Source organism: Thermobia domestica, chromosome 15 (genome assembly GCF_964235325.1).
Source record: "Thermobia domestica chromosome 15, izTheDome1.hap1.1, whole genome shotgun sequence".
In the NCBI taxonomy this organism is placed as follows: Eukaryota; Metazoa; Arthropoda; class Insecta; order Zygentoma; family Lepismatidae; genus Thermobia; species Thermobia domestica.
The window spans coordinates 81,301,745-81,328,113 of NC_137468.1; the positions used below are offsets into that span (position 1 = coordinate 81,301,745).

General features: G+C 36.9%; 1 protein-coding gene across 1 annotated transcript in view; it reads right to left on the reverse strand.

Annotated features, from left to right (window-relative positions):
• Nucleotides 1–26,369, reverse strand: part of LOC145671109 (uncharacterized) — a 233,464-nt gene that overhangs the window by 46,535 nt on the left and 160,560 nt on the right. Inside the window, exon 5 of the mRNA XM_081739892.1 lies at nucleotides 17,653–17,773. Coding sequence (XP_081596018.1) covers nucleotides 17,653–17,773 — 121 coding nt within the window. The remainder of the gene's footprint in view (nucleotides 1–17,652; nucleotides 17,774–26,369) is intronic.

Consider the following 26,369-nt stretch of genomic DNA (forward strand, 5'->3'; position numbering starts at 1 on the left):
TTTTTAGTGACGTGGTCCCCCTAATATATTCATGCCCCCCCCCAAACCTATGTAGCTGGTTTCGGGCCTGCAAGAATAATAATTGAATGAAGTGATTTTATTAACATTAGGATTATTGAAGTGATTTTGCAAGAATAGTGATTTGGACGCATAAACAACAGACAGAATGCAAGAAGTATGTCGAAATCGGAAGAAAATAAGAGGCATTCTGTGTGGCTGCAGAATCATGGTAAAATAATAATAATAATAATAATAATAATAATAATAATAATAATAATAATAATAATAATAATAAAGGGATAATTTACAAAACAGAGGTTAGACCGCACGGAGCAGGAACATAGCCAGGAACCCACAGGAAGAAAATCACATTTTACTGAAATGAGGATACTGTACCACATATGTGGGATAACAAGTAAAGACAAAAGTTAGAAATGAGAAAGTAAGGGGAACAATAAAGGCTATAGAAATATCCAAGAAGATAGAAGAAAGAAGAGTATCATGATATGGCGATCTAATTAGAAGAACAAACGACTATGTGATTAAAAACCTGATGGCAATGAAAGTGGATAGGAAGAGAGGTAGAGGGAGACAAAGAAGGAAGTGGATGGATATGGTTAATAATGATTTGAGGAAGAAAGATCTATCAGGAGAAACATTCCGGAACAAGGATTTGTGGAGAATTCTTATCAGAAACGTCAACCCTACATTAAGTGGGAAAAAGCGGAAAGAAAGAAGATTTTTCGAAAAAATCGACAAAAAGAAATTTCATGGCGATCGTTACCAACAGTAATTTATAGTTTTTACTCTACTATAGCAGATTAATTATTTATTCATGTATTTAAAAAAAAGACACTTACGAGTAAATAACAAATTGTATGTATTGTTTGTTCTCCCAACAGTGGTCACCAACTCCCAATATTTAAAGAAATTAACACTATAAACCAAAGTAGGGCTTTTCGTTTTCATTCAATGCAATTATATAACATTATTTTCATCATGTAGTAAAATATAATTAACATTTGTTTATCACATAATTCAGAGCAATAAATTGTATATAAATACATTTGATTAAAAAGGTAAAAGATTACGTATAAAAATAGAAACGCAAATACAATAAAAATGAAAATAAGGCGAAGCTACCGTTTCATAATTCAAAACCCTATCCGACTTGCTGGCAATGTTTTTGCATTTTGAATTCGATTGGTAAAAAGCTTTTTTTTCGAGGGAAGCGCTTGTATTATCCAGTAGCTTTTCGACATGAAGTTCTCAAGTGACGTCACGGGATGACACGTGAGCGAGTGAGAGCGAGAGAGAGAGAGAGAGAGAGAGAAGAGTCGTGTGCTGCAGCTCTTCACCTGAGATCAATACCCAGTCACAAGCTTTACCCGAAAACACTGCATCAATAATTGGAGTCCATCAACTTAGATTATCCACTGCTGATGAATCTAGCGCTGGCCATTTGCATTTTTTATTTGCTCTCGTGAAATATAGATAACAGTGGAGCGGGTGTAAAAAGACAAGGCGCTTTACTTTTTTTAACTACTGTAGTTGATACGATTTTATCACACGAACTTTATCATTCATTTCTTTTTTTCTTTTTTTGTTTTAGAACTTTAAATTAAGCTACGCGTAAGTATAGCAACCCTATAGAATGATCATGTCTATCCATGTGTATATGGACAGGTATTAGAAAAATGAAATGAAAATGAAAGTTTTACGTCCCACGGTTATGCCGGCTAGGCTAAAGGAGACGGTGATGATGAGTAATGAATGAAATGGTGGAATGAAGAAGGTGGGAGGAAACGGGAGAACCCCGAGAAAACCCACGCACACGGTTTTGCCCACCACAAAGTTCACTTGGCGCTAGCTGGGATCGAATCAAAGACCCCATGCGCTAGAAGTGAACGCTCTACCACTGAGCCACCGCGATTCCTAGAACAGGTATTAGAATAAAAACGACAAGTAATAACGAGAAATGGGTCAAAGTTTATGTAAATCAAATTTTATATTTTTTTTCTGTAAATGTGTATTTTTGTGTTTCAAAAGAAAACCAGTTGAGAAGCTCCAAGAGCATTGCCAGAACGAACTTAAAAAGAATGGAGAGATGAAGCGGTAAAGATAACTGTCATTGTTCCTACATACAAAAGTAAACTTTTTTGTATCCTCAACTTCTTCTGTTTCTCGCAAAATACCACTCGCAGTGACAACCAGTCGTTCTTTCAGAAAAAATGTTCCGGGGGGCACACATAACATTCCGGGGGACACTGCTGTTACTATTTTATTTATTATTATATTATAGATGTATTATATTTGTCTCGTCCGCGGGGGCACTCTTAGAGCTCCGGGGGGCAGTTCCCCCAAAAAACATGTCTGGAAGAAACACTGGTGACAAGTTTGAGAACAACTGCTCTAAGACCTACGGTACCCGAGATATGGCTCCTTAAATTTCCAGAAATTCGTTTTTTTTTTTTTTTTAGCCAATATTTGGGGAAAGGTGGCCACCGGTTACTATTTAGTTCCAAAATGTTTAACTCCTTTTTAGATATTGATCAACACCAGTATGATCTTTCTGTGACTAATGGTTTCCGAGATATGGCTCCTTAAATCTCCGGAAATCGGCCATTTTTTGGCCAATATCTTGGAAACGGTAAGAGTGACACAAAAAATTTCATCACTTTCTCAGGTAGTTTTCCATGCTCTATCGAGTGGAGGGCCCAAAATTAAAAAAGAAAAAGTCGCAAATAACAGACAGACAGACTGACTGACAGACACATAAACACACATACAGACATAAATAATTCAATAATGTACTTTTTAAATTTGTTGAACAGTCAAGCTCATTTCCTGAAATATGAAAAAAAAAAAGAAAAACAGAAAGTAATAAACAAAAGAAAAAACATCAAAATAGTATACGAAAATAGGAAATAAACAAGTGAAAACCAAACACCAAGGTGCGTATATAAACTGTTTCCGAAAGTGTCATTGGTCATTCGGTCTTTTGTCATCTGGCGGTAGTCAGTAGGACCTCCTGGCTTGGAACGAGATAGGATAGCATTCAGTAACCAGGAATTAATTCTGTAAGTTGTACCTTTGTTTAATACATGTTAAGTTCAAACTTGAAACAAGAAGTTCTGAGAAATGCGGAGGTCTTTCACAGATAGTGCAATTCTCTTAGTTTTATCTCAAAATTCCAATATTTCATGTTTTGTTATGATTTGTGTATCACACTTGCAGTTGTAAGATGTCATTAAATCTATTTGGGTAGGTTATATTTTATCCTTCATGTTTTATTTTTCATTCAGAATCCATAAAACCCGCATCAGAGTTATAATACTGCATTACGCTACCCTCAATGAAATTTGATCCCAAGTTTAGGCAAGTACAGACATGTCAGCTGGCTCGGGAATTGACAGGGGCAACGCCAGAGACGTTGCTCTTATTTATGTATTTCAGTAATTTCTTTACTCTCAATCACTCTTATCATCCTCGAGCGAAGAACGGGCATTTCAGATAGTAAATAATAAAAATTTCTTTGAGTTTAATAATTATTTTCGCAGAAACAATGCACGTTTTCAAATGGATATTTTCCACAAGTTAAATTATGCATATTTTATGGCTAAAGCATAAGCCACAAGTTTTGTTATGTGACTTATGCTTCTTTTAGAACTAACTTCAATTTTTAAGATATAACTTCCCGCTAATGAGGGTGAAATTGTAATTTAAAACTTGATTATCAGCTAATGAGGTGGGTGGACAGAATTAAATTAATGTCCTGGATACGGTAAAGGCAGAAGTTTTCGTTTTCCTTCTGGCTGGTTTGGAAGCCAAGGAAAAAGTATTGGAAGTCCGCCAGCAACTTGAAGACAAAGGCCTTTTAATATGTCCCAGTCTCTTCCTTTTGATATTCGAAAATAACTTTCAGTTCTCATATATTTGCGAGTTCATTAGATTGAAATATCAATACATGCGTAGAATTTACGTACAGTTTCTTTCAACGTTAGTACATGGTATGCGAATTCTGTAGTGCATAGCCACAAAATGGATCAACTTATTTGAACACACCTTTCACGGGAGTTAAAAGAGAGAAGTTTTTCTTAAAGCCTCATCAAACTCGGGGAATGGGAGTAGTTAATCCTCTCTACCAGCTACTGTCAATTATATATAATATATTGGTAACCTATGATATGCTAGGCTAGGTTGTGCACTGCTGACTGTTTGAGTTCTGGGGTTACCCCTTGGAAATTAAAAGGTGAGCACTCTTGAAGCAAGTATAGGCTACTTAAATCTTAGCGTTTAGTAAGTAGTTTGCGAAAAGATAATTTTTCTGGTCGCTATAATCGACAACAAAATCAGTCATGTGTATGTTCGAAGATAAGATGAATTTCAGATATGTGAATGATATATTTTAAAAAAAATACATCAAATTCTGAAAATGAAATGAAAATATTTGAGTTTTTACGTCCCACGGTTATGCCGGTTAGGCTAAAGGAGACGGTGATGATGAGTAATGAATGAAATGGTGGAATGAAGAAAGTGGGAGGAAACGGGAGAACCCCGAGAAAACCCACGCACACGGTGTTTGTCCACCACAAAGTTCACTTGGCGCGGGCTGGGATAGAACCCGGGACCCCAAGCACCAGAGGTGAACGCTCTACCACTGAGCCACCGCGGCCCCCCATCAAATTCTGAGTTCGAAGATGAAATGAGATCTTTCAGTTTAGCGTCTCACGTTATGTCCTTTAGACTAAGGAAGACGATGATTAAGGCAAGTGAATGATGATGGATGACTCGATGGAATGAAAATTTGAGAGTGCACGGGAGTACCCCGAGTAAACCCACGGACACGATGTTGTCCACCACAAACTTACTTGACCGTGGATTGAACCAAGGAGCCCACGCACCAGAGGTAAGTGGACCGCCCCCTCCCCAAATTCTGGGTTTGAGATTAGTTATATATCCTTCATATGCGGCATTGTAAAAGCATGACGTACTAATACATTCGTAAACGATACAATATCTCAATTATATAGAGTATTTACTTCTAGTGCTCAGAATCAGATTCGATCCACAAAACCGTACCTAAGATTTTCTCAGAGGACGACAGTTTCTTTCAACTTTCATCATCATTGACGCCTTTGACTTCATTGGTTAAACGTTTCGATTTAACCGACTTTTACTGTATATTTGAGTATATCTTCCTTTTATGTCTTCGAAATTGCTTATACTAGAAATTATTTACTCAGCTTATCAACATAATTATCTTTCAACATTTTGCTAACAATTATGGTGTCAAGAGATGTCTTTGGGTCACGAGGTCCCAGTCCAATGCTCGCGTTTGTTATCGATAGGCTATCAGAATATTTATGTTTTAACCTTGCGCTAACTTTCTGTATAGGTCAAACTAGCTGAGTGACATGCAATGCTCACACACACAATCAATATATGCTTAAGAGCATGTAGTTTTAAGCACAACGATTTGCATTTACACGGCTATTGGAGAATGTGCCCGACGTTGAACTGAAAATAGGTCCATAAAAATATTTGAAAGGTATGATTGAACCCGTTCCCCCATTAGGAAACTTATTGAATTGAAATAAGAGCAAAATTATTTTTTAAAAAATAGCTCCAATGAATTGTTGTTTTCAAACATTCGTTTCAAACGGATCCAAGGTATGAATTTGTATCGTGGGCATCAGTGGCGGATCTAGAAGGTAAAACTGGGAGTAGCAACCGGAACCCAGACTATGATAGTATATTATGAGTTTAGTATACACTTTCAAAAATAAACACAAAAAAAAAATATTTTTGTCACTCAAAAAAAAAAAGGGCTAGGCTCCCCGGCCCTAAGCTAGATCCGCCACTGGAGGGCGTACATTTTGAACGTCCTTCTCTTTAGGATACGTATTATAATGAAAGTGACATGATAGAAACATGACTCGAGCCAAGTACTATCTACTCCAAGTTTGAGTGGTAGAGCGTTGGCGCGGTGGAACAGTGGTAGAGCGATCACCTCCGGTGCATGGGCTCCTTGGTTCGATCCCAGCTCGCGCCGTGTGGACTTTGTGGTGGACAAACACCGTACTCGTTGGTTTTCTCTGGGTTCTCCCGTTTCCTCCCACTTTCTTCATTCCACCATTTCTCTCATCAGCATCGCCTCCTTTAGCCTAACCGGCATAAGCATGGGACGTAAAACAAAGATTTCATTTCATTTTTTTCCTATTATTGTTACAGCCGGGTACTCACTACCATAACTTCGAAGCTATGCGTTCTTCACATTATTAGATGCACAATTTTTCGCTCTCTGCCTAGCCTGCCTTGTGAGGATCTCCACCCAGCCTGCTCCTGGCACAAACAGGAAAGAAAAATCGTCACCTGCATCTGTGTGTATATTCTTTCCCGTGTTGCAATATTTCTTTATCAAAATATTATTAATTATAAAATAATAAATTATTATGTTAGTTTAAAAGTTTTTTTTTTTTTTTTTTTAAAAAAAAGTGAATATGAACTACTGAGGTTGCTTAACACCTGGAGAAATTTTGGGCTGCATACAACAAATAGTTTTTATGCTATTTCCGGACGAAATTCACCATGTTATTATGTTTGGATAAAATAATTTCGGCTGAAAGGTTAGTCACAGCCTTAAAGTACATTTTTCTTTTACTTTTGGAAATAATCACGCTCTCGTTCAAAAGTATCAAGATTATTCTCATGGTCATTATTTCTTTTATAGCAGTACGCAGTGCCGGGACTTTTTCTTAAATTTCAAATAGATGCGATTTCTTCAGTAATTTTTAAATAGTGTATAAACACATTTCAAAATTAATTCAAATATGTGAACCTTATTTGTGAGATTGATATTTCTTGAGAAATGCAATAATAAATGTTGCGTTACTCAAGCAAGTAAAATGTATAAGAAACAATGGCATTTATTCCGAAGTTGGTCAGCCACTTGGTTTTCGACCAAAAGTGTAATTAAATTTTAAATTCACTTTCGAGGCCGCCATCTGCGACATTTAACCCGGGCTAAGTATGATACAATGTGGACGTATGGCAGAAAAACTACAGCGCATAAAACACGAACCAACTTGCGATAGGCTGTCACTAGAAAGCACAAGTGCTATCTAACGGAGTCAGGGCAGGAATCCAGCAGGGAGGGCAGCGCGGGGGTGAGTTCGTAGGAAGCAGGCACGTCAGCGACGGATACGATTATACGAGGATAGTAGAGAAATGCTTTCTATGGTATAAAATTCATGCATTGTGTGTAGTGCAGCTTTACGACACTTGTATGATCACTTTGTACACTTCCTTTTTGTTGTAGCACTTAACTTTATCATGTGTTTCTTATGGAGGAGGCCAGGTCCAATGAAGACGTTAGAGCAGAGTGCAAAATTGTAGGGGGAGGAATTGGGACAATCCTATTCTGCCACTAGAAACTTATGGAAAGCGGTAAATAAAGTAACACTATGTGTATTATTTTCAGTTTAGTACCTGTAGCCAAAGTATTTGGTAGTTGCTACCAAATGTTTTGGTAAATCAAGTTTGGTATAAGACATTTGGTTGAATTCACTAAATGCATGATTAGTATTTACAACAAGATTATTTAGTTCCAAGAACCAAACCTGGATCATTTTAACCAAATATTTTGGTATTCCCAATCAAATCCTATATATTTGGTTTGAAGTACCAAATGCATATTTGGTACTGGTAACCAAACACTGGGTTGTTACGACCAAACAAATCGTAACCAAATGATTTCGTGCTGGTGACCAAACGTTTGGTTGGCGCTATATTGACCAAACAATTTGGTAACCAGCACCATTTATTTATTTATTTATTTATTTATTTATTTATTTTGTTCAATCTGACCAAACTTTTTTTTTTCAGTGTACATTCTTGTTTGACTGATGTGTTCATCACAGAAAACCACGCACAATATCTTAATGCACATCAGCTTCCGTCAATGCCGAGGTCATAGAAGTACAAACCCCAACTGCCCTGTTATGTGACCCAAATGGGGATTGTATTTGTACCTTCTACTCTCGTGTGCCTGCACCGACTACGTTACAGAGTAAATATGAAAATACCATGTTTAATTTCATGGACGTGAAAAAGTCTGTTTAACAATTAAGTAATTCTAATTTGTTTTTTTTATTGTTATTTGTTGAATTTGGCAAAACTTAATGCAGGAATGAACAGGGACATAATTTTGAATTATAGATTATTATATAGCAATAGTTTCTAACATTGCAATAGCAATATTACCAACTTACTGAACGTCATGAAATCGGGACAGCTTGTTTGATTTTTATTATTAATAATAATATAAATTATAATAGGTGTAAATCTACAAGTTTCTATAAAGACTGACACTATGTAGTACTGAGCATTTCCACAACAGAGAATCACAACAAATATCACAACACAAATTCACAACAAATATCGGGATTGTATCTGAAATTCTAGTCCACAAATAGACAAATAAAGAGAGGCAAAGAGAATGTTTTGCTCTTTATGGCTTAATAAAAACATTTTTTTTAAAAAAAATATTATATTAATATACACTTTGATGCACGATGCTACTTCTCCTTTCCTGTTCCAAAATTTCTGCTCCTACTTTCCTCCAATCTGAAGATTTGAATTTGAAGTTTAACCGTTTCGTGGGCCACTTTTCTTCTAGAAGTAACAGAACAATATCACTTCCAAAGTTGCGCAATACACGCTTAAAAAAAAAAAAAAAATAATAATAATAATAATAATAATAATAATAATAATAATAATAATAATAAGCTCCAATTCCCATTCCTCTAGTGAAAGGAATGGAAATAACATTTCCCACCGGACAAGGTGACCAGAAATTTTACTTTCAAAAACGGGACGCATACGAATCGGCGACGGGGGAGGGGGGGCAGAGGGGGAATTCCACATTGCATTTTGGAACTCAGCAGTGTTTTCAAATTACAAAATATACAAGTAAGAATGATAACACAGCGTTTCCAACTTAAGTACAGCACAGCAATACTTTGGACATTCAGAAGTTCTAGGCATGGCTGAACCTTCCCAATGAGTGTCGGTACGGAAGAGCGTAGAATTTGCATTGACCATTTATATTTTGAATAATAATTACGGGACACCTGGGTCATTTTTGCTTAAAAACGGGACATTTAGGCGTCCCGTTTGAGATTCAGAAAAAATGGGACAGCGGTTGAAAATAAGGGACTGTCCCGGCTAAAACAGGACGTCTGGTCACCTTGCCACCGGAGCAAATAAGAGCGTGATTAGAGTCCTTTGCGGGAAGTGAACTTCCCATTGTCCACGAATGGGTTGGTGCCATAACTTACAATAATTTTTAAACATATTCTTCCCTGGATAATTCTTGAACTGTGTGGAAAAAAATATTGTTGAAAAATTGAAAGTTTAAACATCATGTGTTTGCTTTACAAAATTAGGTTTCGGAATGGGCTACGTTGGCAACATGTTCTTTGAGTAATTTAAATGACTAGAAAGAGAAGAAAATGTATTGAATCCCACCTCAACCTTATGTGTTGTTTAAAACTCTTGCGATATACCATGTGATCACATATTATATTTGCGCCCCTCTTCTCCCGTGTATACGCTCGTGACTACTCAAACGAAAGGGAAATTGTTCCACCATCGTATGTAACGTAACAGTGCACAAATTTTGAGTAAACATAACTTCAGTATTTTTTGTCAATATTCGAGACGAGACCGGGCTTAGTCTCCTTTCAGTATCGTTTCAAATTACAAACGCATGTGTCGGTCTCGTCTCAAGTAAGTCTCGATATGTTGATTCTTGTTTTCGTCTCGATTTGCTACAGCTCGTCTTGATTTCGATCTCGCCTCGAATAAGTCTTGATATGTTGAATCTCGGTCTCGTCTCGAATAACTCTCGATATGTTGAGTCTCGGTCTCGTCTCGATTTACGAACGCTCGTCTTCATTTCGGTCTCGTCCCGCATAAGTCTCGATATGTTGAGTATCGGTCTCGTCTCGAATAAGTCTCGATATGTTGAGTGTCGGTCTCGTCTCGATATACTAAGACTCGTTTCGATTTACAAATGTCCGTCTCGATCTCGGAGTCGTCTCGATATTTCGAGATGAACGAGACGGAGACTAGTCTGAGTCTCGGCACCATCCTAGGTTAGTGCATGTTTTTCTCAGAGGTAATCGTGTTTGTGGCATAAAAGTTTTCGGGCATGTTGTTTCTAAGGGCACATTGTTTTACCTTTGTAGCCATATTATAAATCTGTACCTGGTTGGTAGTAGGCACCAAGAAAATAAGTCTAAAAGGCTTTAGGAGATAATTAGTTAAAAAAAATTCAACCATTATTTATGGCGCTCTTGTGGTGCCCATCAACTTTACCTGTTCCAAGTCTGATTTTGGAATGTGGTAACACTAGAAGACAAAATTATACAATTTCCGGAAAGGAATGTAGTTTCATTGTTACATAAAATTGGTCCGATGTTCTTAAGAGTCTTCATTTCGGCGAAATTAAAATACCGCTAATTTTACAGTAATTATGTGATATCTTCAAATAGATAAAAGATAATTCAAACATGGGACAAGAGCGCCCTAGACAATATTATTTTGCGTGAGGTACCGTTATCACAAGTCACCTAGTGGCTTTCCGTTTTCAGCTGTTTAGAAACGCGAAAATAAATGCCGATTTTCAAAATGGCTCGAAATCGAAAGCAGATAAGTGAGTCGTGATAACAGTTTCTCATGTAAAATATTATTGTCTAGGGCACTCTTGTTCCACATTTCGATTTCTTTTATCTATTTGAAGATATCACATAATTACTGTAAAATTAGCGGTATTTTAATTTCGCCGGGATGAAGACTCTTAACATGTACGAAGCTAAATGTAGAGATTTTTTCCCTTCTAATCTTTAGGAAACAAAATAGTACTTACATTGGACGCTTGTAGCATTGTCAACCGTGCTCCACCTTCCATTTTCTTTACGCGGTCCTTCACTTCCTCAAGCATGGCGGATGAGTTAGGTTTAATGACCACAAGTTGAGACAAGTGAAAGCGACAATAGAACTGAAGAATTGTCCTCAGAGAATTGAACGAGAAGATTTCCTTGTTTGTTGTTTAAGAGAATACAAAAACACTTCTCTCCTTTCTTGTTGAAGTCCAGAGCTCTAAATCTCCTGTTTTTCGTCAAACGCAACAGAGTACAATGTAAATCTGATTACCAACAGTGGATGTCTTTTAGTTTTTATACAGACAAAAGAGAATCCAGACAAAAACAGGAGAGTGAACACACGTGACAAAAGAGGAGGTTGGGAAAGTAAAAAACGTGCATCCAACGATTGCTGGCTGTTTAAGGGAAACTCTAAATTGGATTAGGAGAGTGTAAAGAACCTCGTACGATGGATTAAGAAAACAATACCGCACGTGAATTGTACATTTTGTCGTAAGTTTTCCTAATGAACCACTCCTAAATCAGTTTTACAGAACAATTTTGTCATATTGTTTAAAAATTGATGTTGAATTATTCAAAATCATCTCGCTTTTTAATAGAAAAGTAATACAATTAAAAATCAACTTTAAAAAAAAAATATGGAGAGCTAGTTAAAGATTTGCATTGCTGCAGGTTAACATATGCAGACAAATGACAATTACTCCCTGTGGGAAGGAAAAGATGTGTTCCTTCATCTGTGTTGCTTTCACACATAACTTTCCTAGCCTTTAGGATCACTTTCAATACCACATGTTATTTAGGGTTATTTCTTTAGCTGTTTTACTTTTCTACTTATGTGGTGATATACAGGGTGGTCCAAAAGTGTGGAAACACTCTAATAATTTATAAATACTTCAAAATATAACCAAAGCAACGATGTAGGTTGGGAATAAAAATAGGGGGAAATGTTTGAGGACACATTATAATGACGCCCACCATTGTGAATTTTACGCAGTCCTCTTAAATGAAAACCGTAATATGCCATTTAATTGCAAACATTCGTAGAAATTGAATGGCAATGTTATTTTTTCTCCAGCGCTAACCATTACAATGTTATGATTGTATCTTTGTCTGTATTGTTGCAGGTGACTTACTAGCAGAAGATGGTCTTGATGCATGCAAAGCACATTGAGACCGTGTTGATCTCTGAAGCACAAAAACACCAGGATGATTGTAGATGATTTTAACCGCCACCATCCGGAAATGATTCTTATCAGCAATGGTACTGTGTTTAAAGTGCTGAAGAAATTCTGAGAAATTGGACCTATGGCAGATCGACCGAAGACTGGTAGACCAGGCACAGCAACAGACGAGGCAATAACTGAACAGTGTTGACACAATTCAGTAAAAGTTCCAAGAGAAGCAAGCGTAGTGTAGCCCATAAAAGTGATGTTAGTTGAACTTTAATCATGTGCATTATTTCAGTGAATAAGTGGCATCCTTATAAGCTGATTCTTCACCAACGCCCTACAGAAGATGAACCAGATCATCGTCTGATATTTGCTAAAGGAGCCACAGAACAGCTACGATAAATTCCCATTCGCCTTTGACGTATTGTTTACTAATGAGAAAATGTTTCACGTGTCGGATGAGTGTAACAAACAGAACGTACAGTACTGGTTGCATAGTAATCCGTTGGTTTGGCACATTCGCAGGTGTTTCCGGCAAGATAATGGTGTGGTGTGCCATGTAGTGGATCATGGACCCACGTAGTAGACCGTGGACCCATTCTTCGTCGGTGTTAACGACAATGGGTTATCGACGCATGTTAGTAGACGACATCTCGCCATCACTTTTGTCAGAGGATGCGTCATTCCCAAGTTTTTCCAACACGATGGCGCTCCACCTCATTACGATACCTATGTCCATGGGTACCTCGATCAGCGCTTTCCTAATGTGTGGGTTGGTAGGCGAGGTGTTGCGGAATAGCCTCCTGATCTGACCTGACGCTACTGGACTACTAACTGCGAGTCCATATGAAGTCTATTGTTTATGCGGTGAAAATTAGGAATGTTCACCATTCCAAGGAACGAATTGTAGAAAGCGCATGTTTCAGCATTACAGCAAATTTTGCACTGATACTTTGTGCAAGTTTTTTTACGTGCCTGAGAACTCAGAACGTATCTGACAATCGACCTTAATGGGAAACATATTGAATATGTACTGTTATACTGCGTGGTTCATACTGTATGACTAACTTTTTTTTGTGGCGATACAACGAAGAAATAGTCGTGACTTCATAATGATTAGCGCAAGACCAATAATAACAGAGCAATTCAAAAATTGCTATTAAAAATGACATATCACATATTATACTTTCGATTTAAGACAATTGTGTAGAATTCAAGATAGCGGACGGTATTCTGATGTGTACTCAAACATTTTCTTCACCCCCAATCCCCGTCTTCGTTGTTACTTTGGTTATATTTTGCAGCGATTACCACTTATTAGAGTATTTCCACACTTTTGGGCCACCCTGTAGTATTGCCAATACTAACGCTTAATAGTAGGTATTATAATATATAAAATCTGTTTGTTTCTAATAAAATCTCATTGATGTTAACTACTTGTGTTCTAGACTTGTGAATCTCAGTCTAGAAAAGCTTGTACAATGGAATTGTATTCATATTTGCTAAACATACATCTCCACTAATAAACTGTCTGGCCTCCACAGTTCTAGAGGACTCCAGAAGGGTCTAGGTCAGATTGCCCAATTAAGATAGTCAGAACGCCCAATGAACAAATCTCCCACAATAGCGGTCAGAATGCTCAAAAACTAAAATGGATAGATCACTCACAATAGCGGTCAAAATGCCCAAAAGCAAAAACGGACAGATCGTTTATAAAAACAATCAGAGCATCCAATAGCAGAAATATTTAGGCAGCAGCACAGGCAGCTTTTACTGATTTTGGCCGTTTTGTTGGCGATTTGACCGTTTTAAGGTCTGGGACTTGCATTCGGTCTTCTTAGTAATGGCTATTAAGGGAAGTCGCATCATTAAAAATTAGAATGTTATTGCTTTAATGTTTATACATAATAATTAGAACATTATTTAAGATTTCTCCCTTAGCTTGTAGCGATAAAATTCTACTTTTTTTTTTTTTTTTTACCAGAAATAACTTCCCTCAAGAGACCCCACTGTATCTTACGCTAATTTATAAACCACGTATACCATCATGAAATAAGCAATGCCTTGTGTTTTTTAAGTTATTCTATACGACAAAATATTTTTATGCCTTTTATATTTATTACAGATATACTGTATGAGACTGATTAAGTTTATTATTATTAATTAGAAATCCACGATAAGTGTACTGTTCGTTGCGTGTGTACACGTAGCTGAAACTTTAATTGCAACCTCGACTTCAAGGTCATTCATGTCCTGTATCTTTGTCTCATAAAATATATCTTTCACATATCACTATATATATATGTGAGTCTGGGGAACGGAGTGGCCATTAAAAAACATTAACCTGTCCAATCTACTTTCTCAGAAAATATTTTGTTTAAAAAGTCTAGAACATGCCGTCCCTATTCTGATGGTGGAGCGTCCTGTTGAAAAATCACGCTTGGTTGAAAGGATTTATCTGTAGCACAACATACTTATGCAATACATCTACACACATTTGCTGTCACTGTGCTCACATTAAGGGAGTATGATCAGCTAACTCGATTACTTATAACATCAGAATAATGTTCATTTCAGGAAACTCTCTCAAATTTCGTAAATGCACGAGGATTTTTCACTCCCCGAAATCATGCAAAGTATATATTTAACTGCCCAGGAACATGAAAAGGTCTATCGCTCATAACATGTGTGAGAAATTAAGATCTTCAGCTAGTCTGTCCAGCATTGTTATTGCACATTATTCTCGTTGTGGTCTGTCGTGCTTCGGTGCTTGTAACAACTTCAGTTTGTATGCATATAGATGTAACTATCCATGTAGCTCCTTTCTGTACTGTGACAATGGAACTAATGTCCTTCTTCGTTCGAAGTTCGTTGGCGACAACTTCATCTTGATCCAACAGATGCCCAGTCTCTATAAATTTCAGGTCCTGTTGACGGATAGTAGGACGAGATAGTAAGTTTTCTGATACTTAGTTAAAACACCACTGTATTTGTGCATTTGATGAACTAAACAACGCACTGCGCTCCCTCTCAATCATATTTTCAAACAACTCAACCTTATACGTCAATGAAGCAACTAACAAACGGTTAAACTTGATATTTATAGTTTATTATACAACAAATAGCAGGAACTTACGAAATACAAGGTATCTGTAATTAATATGCAAAGTTATGTTACCCTGTATTTCTGTGAAAGAGTAACAAATGACAATTAACAAATGAGACGAAAATGGTATACGACAAAATCTCGTGCACGAAACGTCGCCGCTCAAAACCTCGTGTGGACAAAATTTCGCGCGGCCAAAATCTTGCCGCCCAAAATCTCGCCTACCCAGAATCTCGCATAGCCCAAACCCAGCCGCCCCAAATTTGCTTGGCCAATAACTTCCGGGACGAAATCTCGTGACACAAACTTCCTCATAACAATTTATTCAATGAGTTTCTGGAGTGAACTTTAGAATTCTAATGAATGTTAGAATTTGACATTTGTAGTATTTTTGATGATGTAGGTATATATTTTCAGACTAAAAATATTTGGTATTAATTTGATAAGGATTATTAATCCGATACATTTTATTTTATCATTATGTTTTATTGTTTCAGTAGGTAGGTTACATGGTATGCAATATGAGCTAAATTTTATCCGATAAGGTGTTATATTTTTGCGTTAGGCTGTTCATGGCATAGAAATAATCATGCATAGAAATAAACATTATTATTATTATTATTATTATTATTATTATTATTATTATTATTATTATTATTATTATTATTATTATTATTATTATTATTATTATTATGTGACAAATTTAAAATGAATGGATATATAATCCTAGAATAAACCTAAATGAAAAGAAATCTTATCAATCCAATGTGGTTCCATTCTTCTTCTTCTTTTTTTTTTTTTTTTGAAAAATTAAGGACACTGTACGTTGTACAAGTTCAATTGAGCTTATTTCATCAGATCAACGTTATTATGGTGCTAGATCATGACCTGTTATATAGGAGTATAAAATATTATGTTGTGCAGATTTACGGTTTCCAAGTTGTGAGCCGCCAAAATTTTGCTTCATGTACTCTAAAACCAGGGGTGCCCACAAGGGGGGGCAATGACGTAAACTGCGTCACTGAAATATTTGGGGGGGGGTTAAAAATCTATATAAATATGTTTGAGATGGTGTAAAAATTAATCATAAAGATTTTTTTCATGGAAGAACACGTACGGATAGGCAATTGAGGGGGGTGCGTCATGGACATGAGGGGGGGTGGGCACCACTGCTAAAACAAAACGACAGCTCATACACCAAACTCATCTGATCGGGATCAAACTTGGCATAGTGGTACGACTTGATCTATTTGTTAGCGTGTGAAATATAGGAAGTGCAGGCTTTGAGTTACCGAGCTATGCACAATCGAACTTCTTAGAAAAAAGACATAACCAAAACATAATACTGTAAGTGCCGTTTAAATAGCAATTAAAGGTCAGTTTTGGGCAGCAAAATAAAAATCTATGCGTATTTCACTTGTGATATAATTATCTATTATCTAATGCAAATAACACAACTTTACTAGTCCAAGATAAAAGCTACTAGCCCACATCCCACAACATAAATAATTTACTACCTTTGAAATAAATAATAGTGATTTTAAAAACTCGCCCGCACCGATGAAGCACGCCCCGGGCGACTGAGCGAGTGGTTATTTGCATCCCTGATCTATGTGTTATCTTTTAAGTTTATCGAGAGTGATATATAAAGCACTCTACACTGAATAAGTCGTTGTGGCGAGGTTTTATATCGACGGAACTTTTTCCTAACTGAGATTCTGTCACGCGAGATTTTGGGTAAGGTAAAATTTTGCTTCGTAAAATTTTGGCCACGCGAAATTTCGGTTAGGTTAAGATTTTAGCACGCGATATTTCGAGCTGCGAAATTTTGGACATGCGAGATTTTGGTCAAGAGAGAATTTGTGCCGCGAGATTTTGGGCAAGATTTTGACCTGTAATGTTTTGGATGGCGATGTCCTGGACAGGCGAGATTTTGGGCCAAGAAGTTTGTACTCCAATGGACAAAAACACTAGCTGGAAAATGTTAAAATAAAAATTCTTATTCATTTTAAATAATTTCAAATATTTAGACAAGACACAATATAACATTGGATAATAGTATAAATAATTATGGAAATAGTAAAAAATAAATATTTTCTTTTGAGTACCCAACGAGAAGATTCAAGCTATAAGGGTAGCATATAATTAGGTACATTTCCAATGAGATTTGACAGAATGAGCAGCTAAAATTAATTGTTTCAAGCATATTAAAATCTCTCAGACTGAAAGTTTCGCGATCGCCTATGTATCAATGGAGACCACATAATCCAATACACGCTAGAGTTTCTAGAACATTTTATTTAAGCAATAGAAAAATACATTGTCGTGAAATAAATCTTGTTGAAAATTTATCCAATTTAGCTTGTTTGCTAATAATTTTTGGCGTATATTTAATTTTTAAAAAAGTATACTAATTTGAATTACTTACCAACAGGCCGAAAGAGGTAGTTGCGAAAATATTGCACCATGAAATAATTCCCTGCCGGAGATTTCGGGTTATCTGCACCAATGCTGATCACTAATGGATACAAATCAGGCTTTGACGTCACCTAATGTGAATAGAAAAAAATAACAAACACTAAACAACAGTAAAATAAATTGATTATTTAAGCATATTTTGAAGAATACTTTGAATCTTATTAAATATTGTACTACAAATACCATTTTGATAAGTATACTGGGCTACCATAAATTATTCGTGGGATTTAAAAACACTGTATTATCCAAAATGCTGTATTATACATGAAAAGAAACGGAAATCGCTCACTTTTATCATGGCACACTAATGGCAACACTGCAGCGTTAACATGACGAGAATATAAGAAAAAAATCCTAGCGTTTTGGAATATCTGAGGTATTCATCTGTTATTGGAATACAGCTTGCTTTTATAGGGGAATTTCTAGATGGGGAACAATAGCTTAATAGTAAAGTGTTCACCTCTGGTGGATGAGGTCCCTGGTTAGATTCTTGGCCATTTGAATTTGTGGTGGAAAACATCGTGCCCATGGGGTTTTCTTGGGATTTTCCCGTTTCCTCCTATATTGCCATTCCACCAAATATTTCAGAATCATTTACTTTATTGAATCACCCATCTCTTCTTGACTAAAGGGCATAACCGTGGGGCATAAAACTAAATAAAATTTCCAGAATTCCATAAAGAACCGCCTGGTAAGCAGAATATTCTGTACCGGCAGTTTGAAAGATAGGGTTACTGGTTGTCTATGTAAATGGTAAAACACAAAGCGAGTATGAGTTTCTCAACAAACACTAGAGACAGTAAAGGGAAAGTTCTGTACACAGTCCATTAAGATCACACTTACACATGCGACTAACGGGCCATAGATAAAACATTTGTAGCGTACGATAACTTGGAGAGTTTCCACTTCTTTCCATGTATAAATCACTATTGCACAATGAACAATCAAAATGTTTTGCATAATTCACTCTATTTTCTTCATTATTATTATTATTTAAGTAGAACAGTGATTTATTTTATGTGAACATTCTTCGATCCTTTGATTACGAGTATATAAGCATGTCACTCAATGTAGCCACTGAGCTCCCTCGTGGCTATATAGTTAGCGTATGCGCCTTTGGCGCGGGAGACCAGGGTTTGATTCCCGATTAGAGTTATATGGTTCGGATCTCACTTAAGCTATAGGTCCACGTCTCATATAGTTTCGCTGCTGAAAGGGATGCAAAGCACTAATCAACAGCAACAGCAGCAATCAATGTAGCCTCTTTTTGCTGGGACACAATATTTGCGCCTGCCTTCAAAGTCTTCACCTGAGGATAAAACTGATGGAATCACGTATTGTTTTCAGTTTTGAAAAAAAAAAAAAAAAAAACTCGTAACCCTTTTTTGTTTCCATTTGTTCGAAGTATCTTGTAGCCAATTGATCATAATTGTCATATTTTTCCTGCTACTAATGAGTGGGCGAAATGCCGCCTTCCATTGTTCTCCTGTAGCATTTTATATGCCTTAGCTTGTAAATAAAGAAAATGAACGATACGTCCTTTCAGCTTAACGTCACATGAGTATGCCTTTTAGGCTAAGGGAGACGATGATTAAAGCAAGTGAATGATGATGGAAGACTTGGTGGAATGAGAAAGTGGGAGGAAACGGAAGCGCCCCGAGGAAATTAACGGACACGATGTTGTCCACCACAAACTCACTTGGCTGGAGATCGAATCAAGGATCCCACACACCACAGATAAGCACTCTACCAGTGAGCCACCGTGCCTCCGCCTGAGCTTGTATTCCAAGAGTAAAAGAACAATTTCAATTTAAAGCAGAGTAACGTTTTCTTTACTTATTTTACACTCAACACACGCAGCTCAGAACACAGGTCAACATCCAGTAGATATCTTTATAGGCGCAATACATAACTGAAATTCCTTCATGTTTGGTATGAGCATATATACAGTGCGTTCCACGAATAACACTAAGGCCTGTCACCTGAAGAAAAGAAGGCAGATAGAAACTTGAAACCTTTTGTAATCTTCATGGAATATAAAAGACAACATTATGCTGACAAGAATAATTCCCCATGAGAGGGGCCCAAGGGGGTTACAAGGGTAACTCCAAAATTTTAAATAGCAACCCTCATCGTGTGGTATCTCATTTGAAAGGTAAACACGTGTAGAGAACAGTGCTGGAAACTGCGTGTCGCTAACGTGTCCCTAGCCAACATGGCGGCCACCCGTAAAGTACGGTCGAAGTGCGTTCCACGCAAAACACTAAGGCCTGTCTCCTGAAGAAAAGAAGGCAGAAACATGGGTCCTTTTGTAACCTTCAAGGGACATAAAATACAACATTATACTGATAAGGAGACTCTCCCATGAGGGGGCCGAAGGGGGTTACGGGAGGCAACTGCAAATTTTAAACAGCAATCTCCATCGTGTCGTACCTCGTTTGAAAGGTAATCACGTGTAGAGATCAGACCTGTTTACAACTACCTCTAACGTATGCCTAGTTCGAAACGAACGCACAATATACGTACCACACATTTAACACTGGTTGAAAATACACAACATGCAAATTGAACGGAAATGGAATTACGACTCGTTCGTACAGTGCAACAGCAAGGTTGTTCAATGAATAAAGCGTGCGCAAGTCGATTATTGTTTCTTCTGTATGTCATTTACTACTAAAATTCTTTACGACAGGCAGTGTGCCGAAACCCTCGTGTTGCTACGGACAAGACACATATACAAGTATTAACTTTGCTGAATGTGCATCCTCAACAGTTCATAATAACGGTGGCTCAAACGTACTGTGTGTCACACGTAATCTTTAAAACGACACACATAATCTAAAAATAAAAAAAAAAATACCATCCATCCATACAAATGGGCGGGTATCTTCGGTAATCACTTAATAGGACTCCTCTTCATGGGTGGAATATTAACAGGTGAGAAGTACCTGGCGATCCTGCAAGACTTGATTGTACCGTGGATTGTGGAGGTGGTGGAAGAGAATCCGCAAGAATTTGGAGAAATTACGCCTGTTTTTCAGCATGACGGCTATCCTGCCCATTTTCACCATCTTGTACGTGAATATTTAGACGGTGGATTGGTCGTCGCGGCACCATTGAATGGCCAGCACGTTCGCCAGATCTTTTCTCCACCCGAATCTTTTCTCTGAGACTATTTGAATACTATGGTGCTCCACACACAGTCCAACAGCATTGCGGAGTTGCGACAATCCTGTGATAGTTGAAGCCTGTCAATTCATACCGGTAAATGACTTTTACCGTGTTCGAGAGTTTGTACAACATTTACATTACTGCCAGGAAATGGGCGGAGCACACTTTGAGCACTTCCTGAATTAATGTGGTATGTCTCAAACGGTACCATGTTTCTCTCTGCTTACAGCTTTGCAATGTTTCTTCGACCGTACTTTACGGATGGCCACCATGTTGGTTAGGGACACGTTAGCGACATGCAGTTTCCAGAACTGGTCTCTACACGTGTTTACTTTTCAAATGAGGTACCACATGATGGGGCTTGCTATTTAAAATTTTGGAGTTACCCCGATAAAGCCCTTGGGCCCTCCTCATGGAGTATTCTCCTTATCAGCATAATGTTGTCTTTTATGTCCCTTGAAGGTTGCAATGAAAGGTTTCTATCTGTCTTCGTTTCTTCAGAAGACACGCCTTAGTATTGTCCATGGAACATACTGTATATCCTTAGTCTATACACTACCTTTCTCAGAAGATATAGCAGCATGCCAACATGCATAAACAATAGCGATTATTCTATATTGGACAGTTAATATGTATGAGTCAGTATGTGTCTTCAAACATGGATTCCTATTTGAAACCCAATTTACTTGATTCCATTTACAAGGTTTTTATGTTATGATTTCAAAAACACTTTGTGCACTGGTATAAACAGGATACGTTTTCAAGAGAGATGGGTACGATTTCTTCTTCTACTTGGAACCACCCTATACTGTGATTATGAATGGCACATTGTTACAAGTGATAATTCTCACAACTGGACATGCGAATTATACATATTACAATTTAACATACTCACAGTTTATATGAGTTGTTTTAGAAATCCTTGTTGTATTTCTGTTGTCTTTTCCAGGTTATACCTTTGACTCATGTACTGACTCGAATTACCTCTACTTTTATTTAAATCAACTCACTGCTCTTGTTTCAATATCAAAATGTATATTCATCTTCTGAAGATCTTATTTCTTTTTCGCAGCTCTGGTCAATGAATGTACATTCCTAAATTTCATATTTTTATTATATCCCTACACGCCTACCTCAGTTGAATGTAGCATAGATTGAGCGCTATCAATCTAACTTTAAGTGACTATCTTATACCACAGAGTAAAATAAGAAGTTTCAGCTGCTCTTCTCGCTGTAACTGTGGAGTCTGTGGCGCCGCCACTCAAGGAAGTTGGATACCACGACCTATACTAAAAGGAAGAACGAATCAAATCATTCAGAGCGCGTGAGTCTGATAGAATTAGCCAATGATACACTTAGCTACTGCCAGTAGCAGACAATGCAGTTAGTTACAACTCTAGCCGGTAGTGTCGCCGAGTCACTTTCGTTGCATTGTATGAACGATTTGGATTTCCATTAGGAATATAGGGAGTTGTTCATCAGTATAACCAGTGTCTCAGACTTTATAAACCGAGTTTATGTTTCAACGACTGGGCCTCCAGTGCATTATTTTGATGCTGAAACATTTACAGAAACGTGAATCAAGTGTTATTGAACTTGATAAGCAAACGACAAAGATCAACATTAAAGAACAATTTTATTTATGTAAGTCAAAATCCTAATTTTCTTGGAATTTTTCAAGTTGTGTGTGTATGTTTGTATCATTATTAGAAATGTGTGTGTCATCGTTACGAAAGAAATCAACAATATACACATTTGTTAGCCGGGGCGTCATTTAGGAAGGGGGGGGCAGAAAGGGCAATTGCCTACCTCAAGAGTGAGGAATACATATACTTTAATCGATTGTCTACTAATATACTAGTACAAAACGTGAAATTCCTATGTCGGTGGTGCTCTTTGCCCTCCTGAAGCGAAGTCTGAAATGACGCCCCTGTTTGTTAGTTAACAGTACATTATTTTACATATACAGTACATAAATATACTGTGTAATCAGGCAGAATTAAAATTATCATTTATTATTGGCAAAGAACGACATATTCTTTTAATGCCGTAAAATTTCATTCTTATTGATTTTCTCGAAATGTACGTAGTCAGAATACTGTGAAAAGTGTATCTCAATTTGTTCATAGAGACACATACAGACAATGAACGCATAGCTTATCATGTGGCGAACAAAGGAAGAAGTGTTACTAGCGAAAATGTCTTTACTTCTTTGACTCTAGACGAAATCTTACTGAAAAACGTCACTAGCCTTGTTGTTACTGTTACTGTACTAAGTATGCTATACAGTTGTACTAAAACATAACCAGAGAAAACTGACAGTATATCACGAGAAAAGAAAAAAGTAAAAAGTTTGAGCAGTATGCAACCAGACGTGAAGATTCGCACAGATAAGGAAAAAGAAATCTGAAACGGTAATATTTAATAATACATACAAACAGAGGTAAAAGTGAAGGGAAACGCGGGGTCGCCGTCCACCCACCTCCAAAAAATATGTATGGCGTCCCACCCAGGGTAAAAATACAATGGGTAAAAATAGGCAGGGGAACAGCGCGACGTCATGCCACTACCAACCGTTACCCTACCTTTTCAGATCTACTTTTACCTCTGCACAACTAAATATGGCGTAACCATTATAGAACAATAATCCGTGACAGCACCATCCAGATGGTGGTCAGTACACAAATCTGTAATATACTCGATCTTGGTGGCTGAAACACTTCAGTTTTGACAAGCAGCGATATTGCAGATAGGGATATTCTACTACAATTTGGAGAATACCTTACGGAGGAAAACATTGAGTTGATTTTGAGTTTAATGTCCCTTTCAGCAGCGAGGCTATATGAAACGAGACCTACTGATTAACGTGGAATACGAACCACATGAGCTTCCGCCGGGAATCGAACCCGGGTCTACCACGCCAAAGGCAGGAACACATTGAAATCAGGTCTGTGGCAAATGAACGGTCTGCTGTAATTATAGCTCTATCAGAGGTTGAAAGAAGTGAGGGACGTGAGCAATGTCAGGTAAAAGGACAAAATATCAGGAGGAAAATAAGTAATTAGTATTGTGTTTGCAAAATGTCTTTATGTAAAGAGTTCACAACAAAGACCTATCATGTATTCTGATTGGTGTCGTCCCACTTGCGACAGTCCTATTAGCAACAGGAACTGTTAACTGTCCTATGAGCGACCAATTCGATCTGTGAACTGCCCTATGAGTCACCGATTCGTTCATACTAAGATGATGGAAGAAGATAAGGCTCTCTCTTCTTTAACTTTTTTCATGCTAATGTGATTTAGAACCTAACAAAATGTATTAAGAAAAATTTCGCACTTACGTGAGATACGTGAGAATGCTCTCATTACATTAACAATCTTTTATACGTTTGTCCTAATATTATATTTTTGAATTAACTTCTATGAATACACTGACTATATCAAGGGGAAAACTAACTAAATATTTAGAGTACATTAGCCTTTAAATTTCATGTAAAATGGTACGGAGCATACGTTTAGATTGAATATGTTTATGGCATAAGAAAGAGATCAGAAAGAGATAGGGGCGCCATAAGAAAATTTTCAAGGGAGGGGCATCTCCATGGTTGCTGTATCACGTCTGGTATATCTATTATTTAATATACGTGGTTTGCTGTATTACGTATACATTTTCGTGAGCCGGGAGAAGGGGACGATCCCTGCCTTCCCATTGGGAGCCCATGGAAAGAGGGTGTTCACCACGTGAGCATATCAAAGAAATCTAAAAACACGGTATATTCGAAGAAATTATTACACAAGTTACAAATCTGTCGCAGGACTTAACAGTTCGTCTACTTATAAGGGATTATTTCAGATTGTTATACGATAAGCTTTTATGTATAAGTCAAAACAAGAGAGGAAGGCAAATTAAGCAATTAGTTACGTTTTACTAGTAGCTTACAATAGGGAGGGGAGGTAGTTTAAAGAGTTTGTTTATCTTTTAGAAGTGATCTTCATTGTAATTGGTGGGATTGGTTGAGAATAGCCAATTAGTGTAAGGAATCTCAAAAGCTGTCTGTTATCATTGACACTTTTTTCATTTTATTCACAGTGTCTTAGGAAATCTAAAAAGTAGATAGTTGACGAAACAGTTACATGTTTAAGTTTTCCAAAATAAAATATATTACTGTGCTTAGTGAGTAATTAGATTTGAATCAAATTAAGTACAGAAAACAGAGCTTTTGAAGAAAGGGGATTTTCAATAATTACATAGGAATGTACTTTTCATGAAAATATCCCTGTTGTCTCGTTTAGTTATTTGATATGTTTCATGTCAAATCTAACTCAAAATTAAAATAAGGTTTATTTACGCTCACAGTAAAGGAAAAATATATTTGACGAACAGTATCACTGACACGTACATATTTCATACCAAGGTTGTTCGGTCGCTAATAACGACAGAGGCAAACATATTTTACGAGAGGGAATCATATCATCTTCCATCATCTCAATATAAATGAATCGGTCGCTCATAGGACAGATAACAGTTCCTGTCGCTAATAGGACTGTCGCTTCTGGGACTAATTCATTCTGATTATGCCGCCAAAAAGTACCTACTGAAAAAAATCAACACGGTAATCCTGTAAAAGATGATGATCATGTAAATAATAAATAATATACAATCACTTTTCTGTTTTTGTTTTACAATTTCACAAGTTCAGTTTGATATTATTTACCGATACATATAATTAATTATGTCCCATCTTTACACAACAGATGGAACAAAAATTAAAGTTAAAAAAGAGTTTATCATAATTGTGGGCTATATCTCACTTACCATCCATACTGTGTACAGTTGTCCGCCTTTAGTTTCAGAATGAAAAGTTTGATGAGGGGATATACTCCGCAATCAATTTTATCTAATCGGTGGTGTGGTTGTACCGTATGGCGATCAATTTGTACGATTACAAAGAAAAATAGTTTTTTCTCCTCGAAAACTAAGAATGAGAATTGGTACTCCAAATATCATTTTGTTGACCTTAATTATATTTTTCAATTAATGACTCATCTTTGGTCTTTTTCTCAGTTATACTCCAATAACATAGTAAAACTTTAGAATTTAACATAAAATTGTTAATGTAATGTGCCAATTTTGAGAGTATAATTTGTAAATCAATTGCCTGTGATGTTTTAAAATTACTTAAATCTTTTTTATTAAATAAATTCCTGCGAAGCTTTTGGCAAATGGCTTTAAGGTAGCTCAGACTATGTGTTTGGACCTCTGTACAATTAAAAGTTTTATTTGATTACATAGACCCCACACACAAAAAAGTAAAATTTCTGTGCACCAAATTCCAGGCTATGGATTCGATGTATTTTTGTTACACAGAATCCAAATTTCGAAACCCCAGGAAGATCGATCGTGTCAATTTTTTTTTATGGGCGAAAAACTTTAACGATTTTAACATAGGAAGGATACACGTAAGACGGTCATACAAAGGAACAAACGTTCTGTATA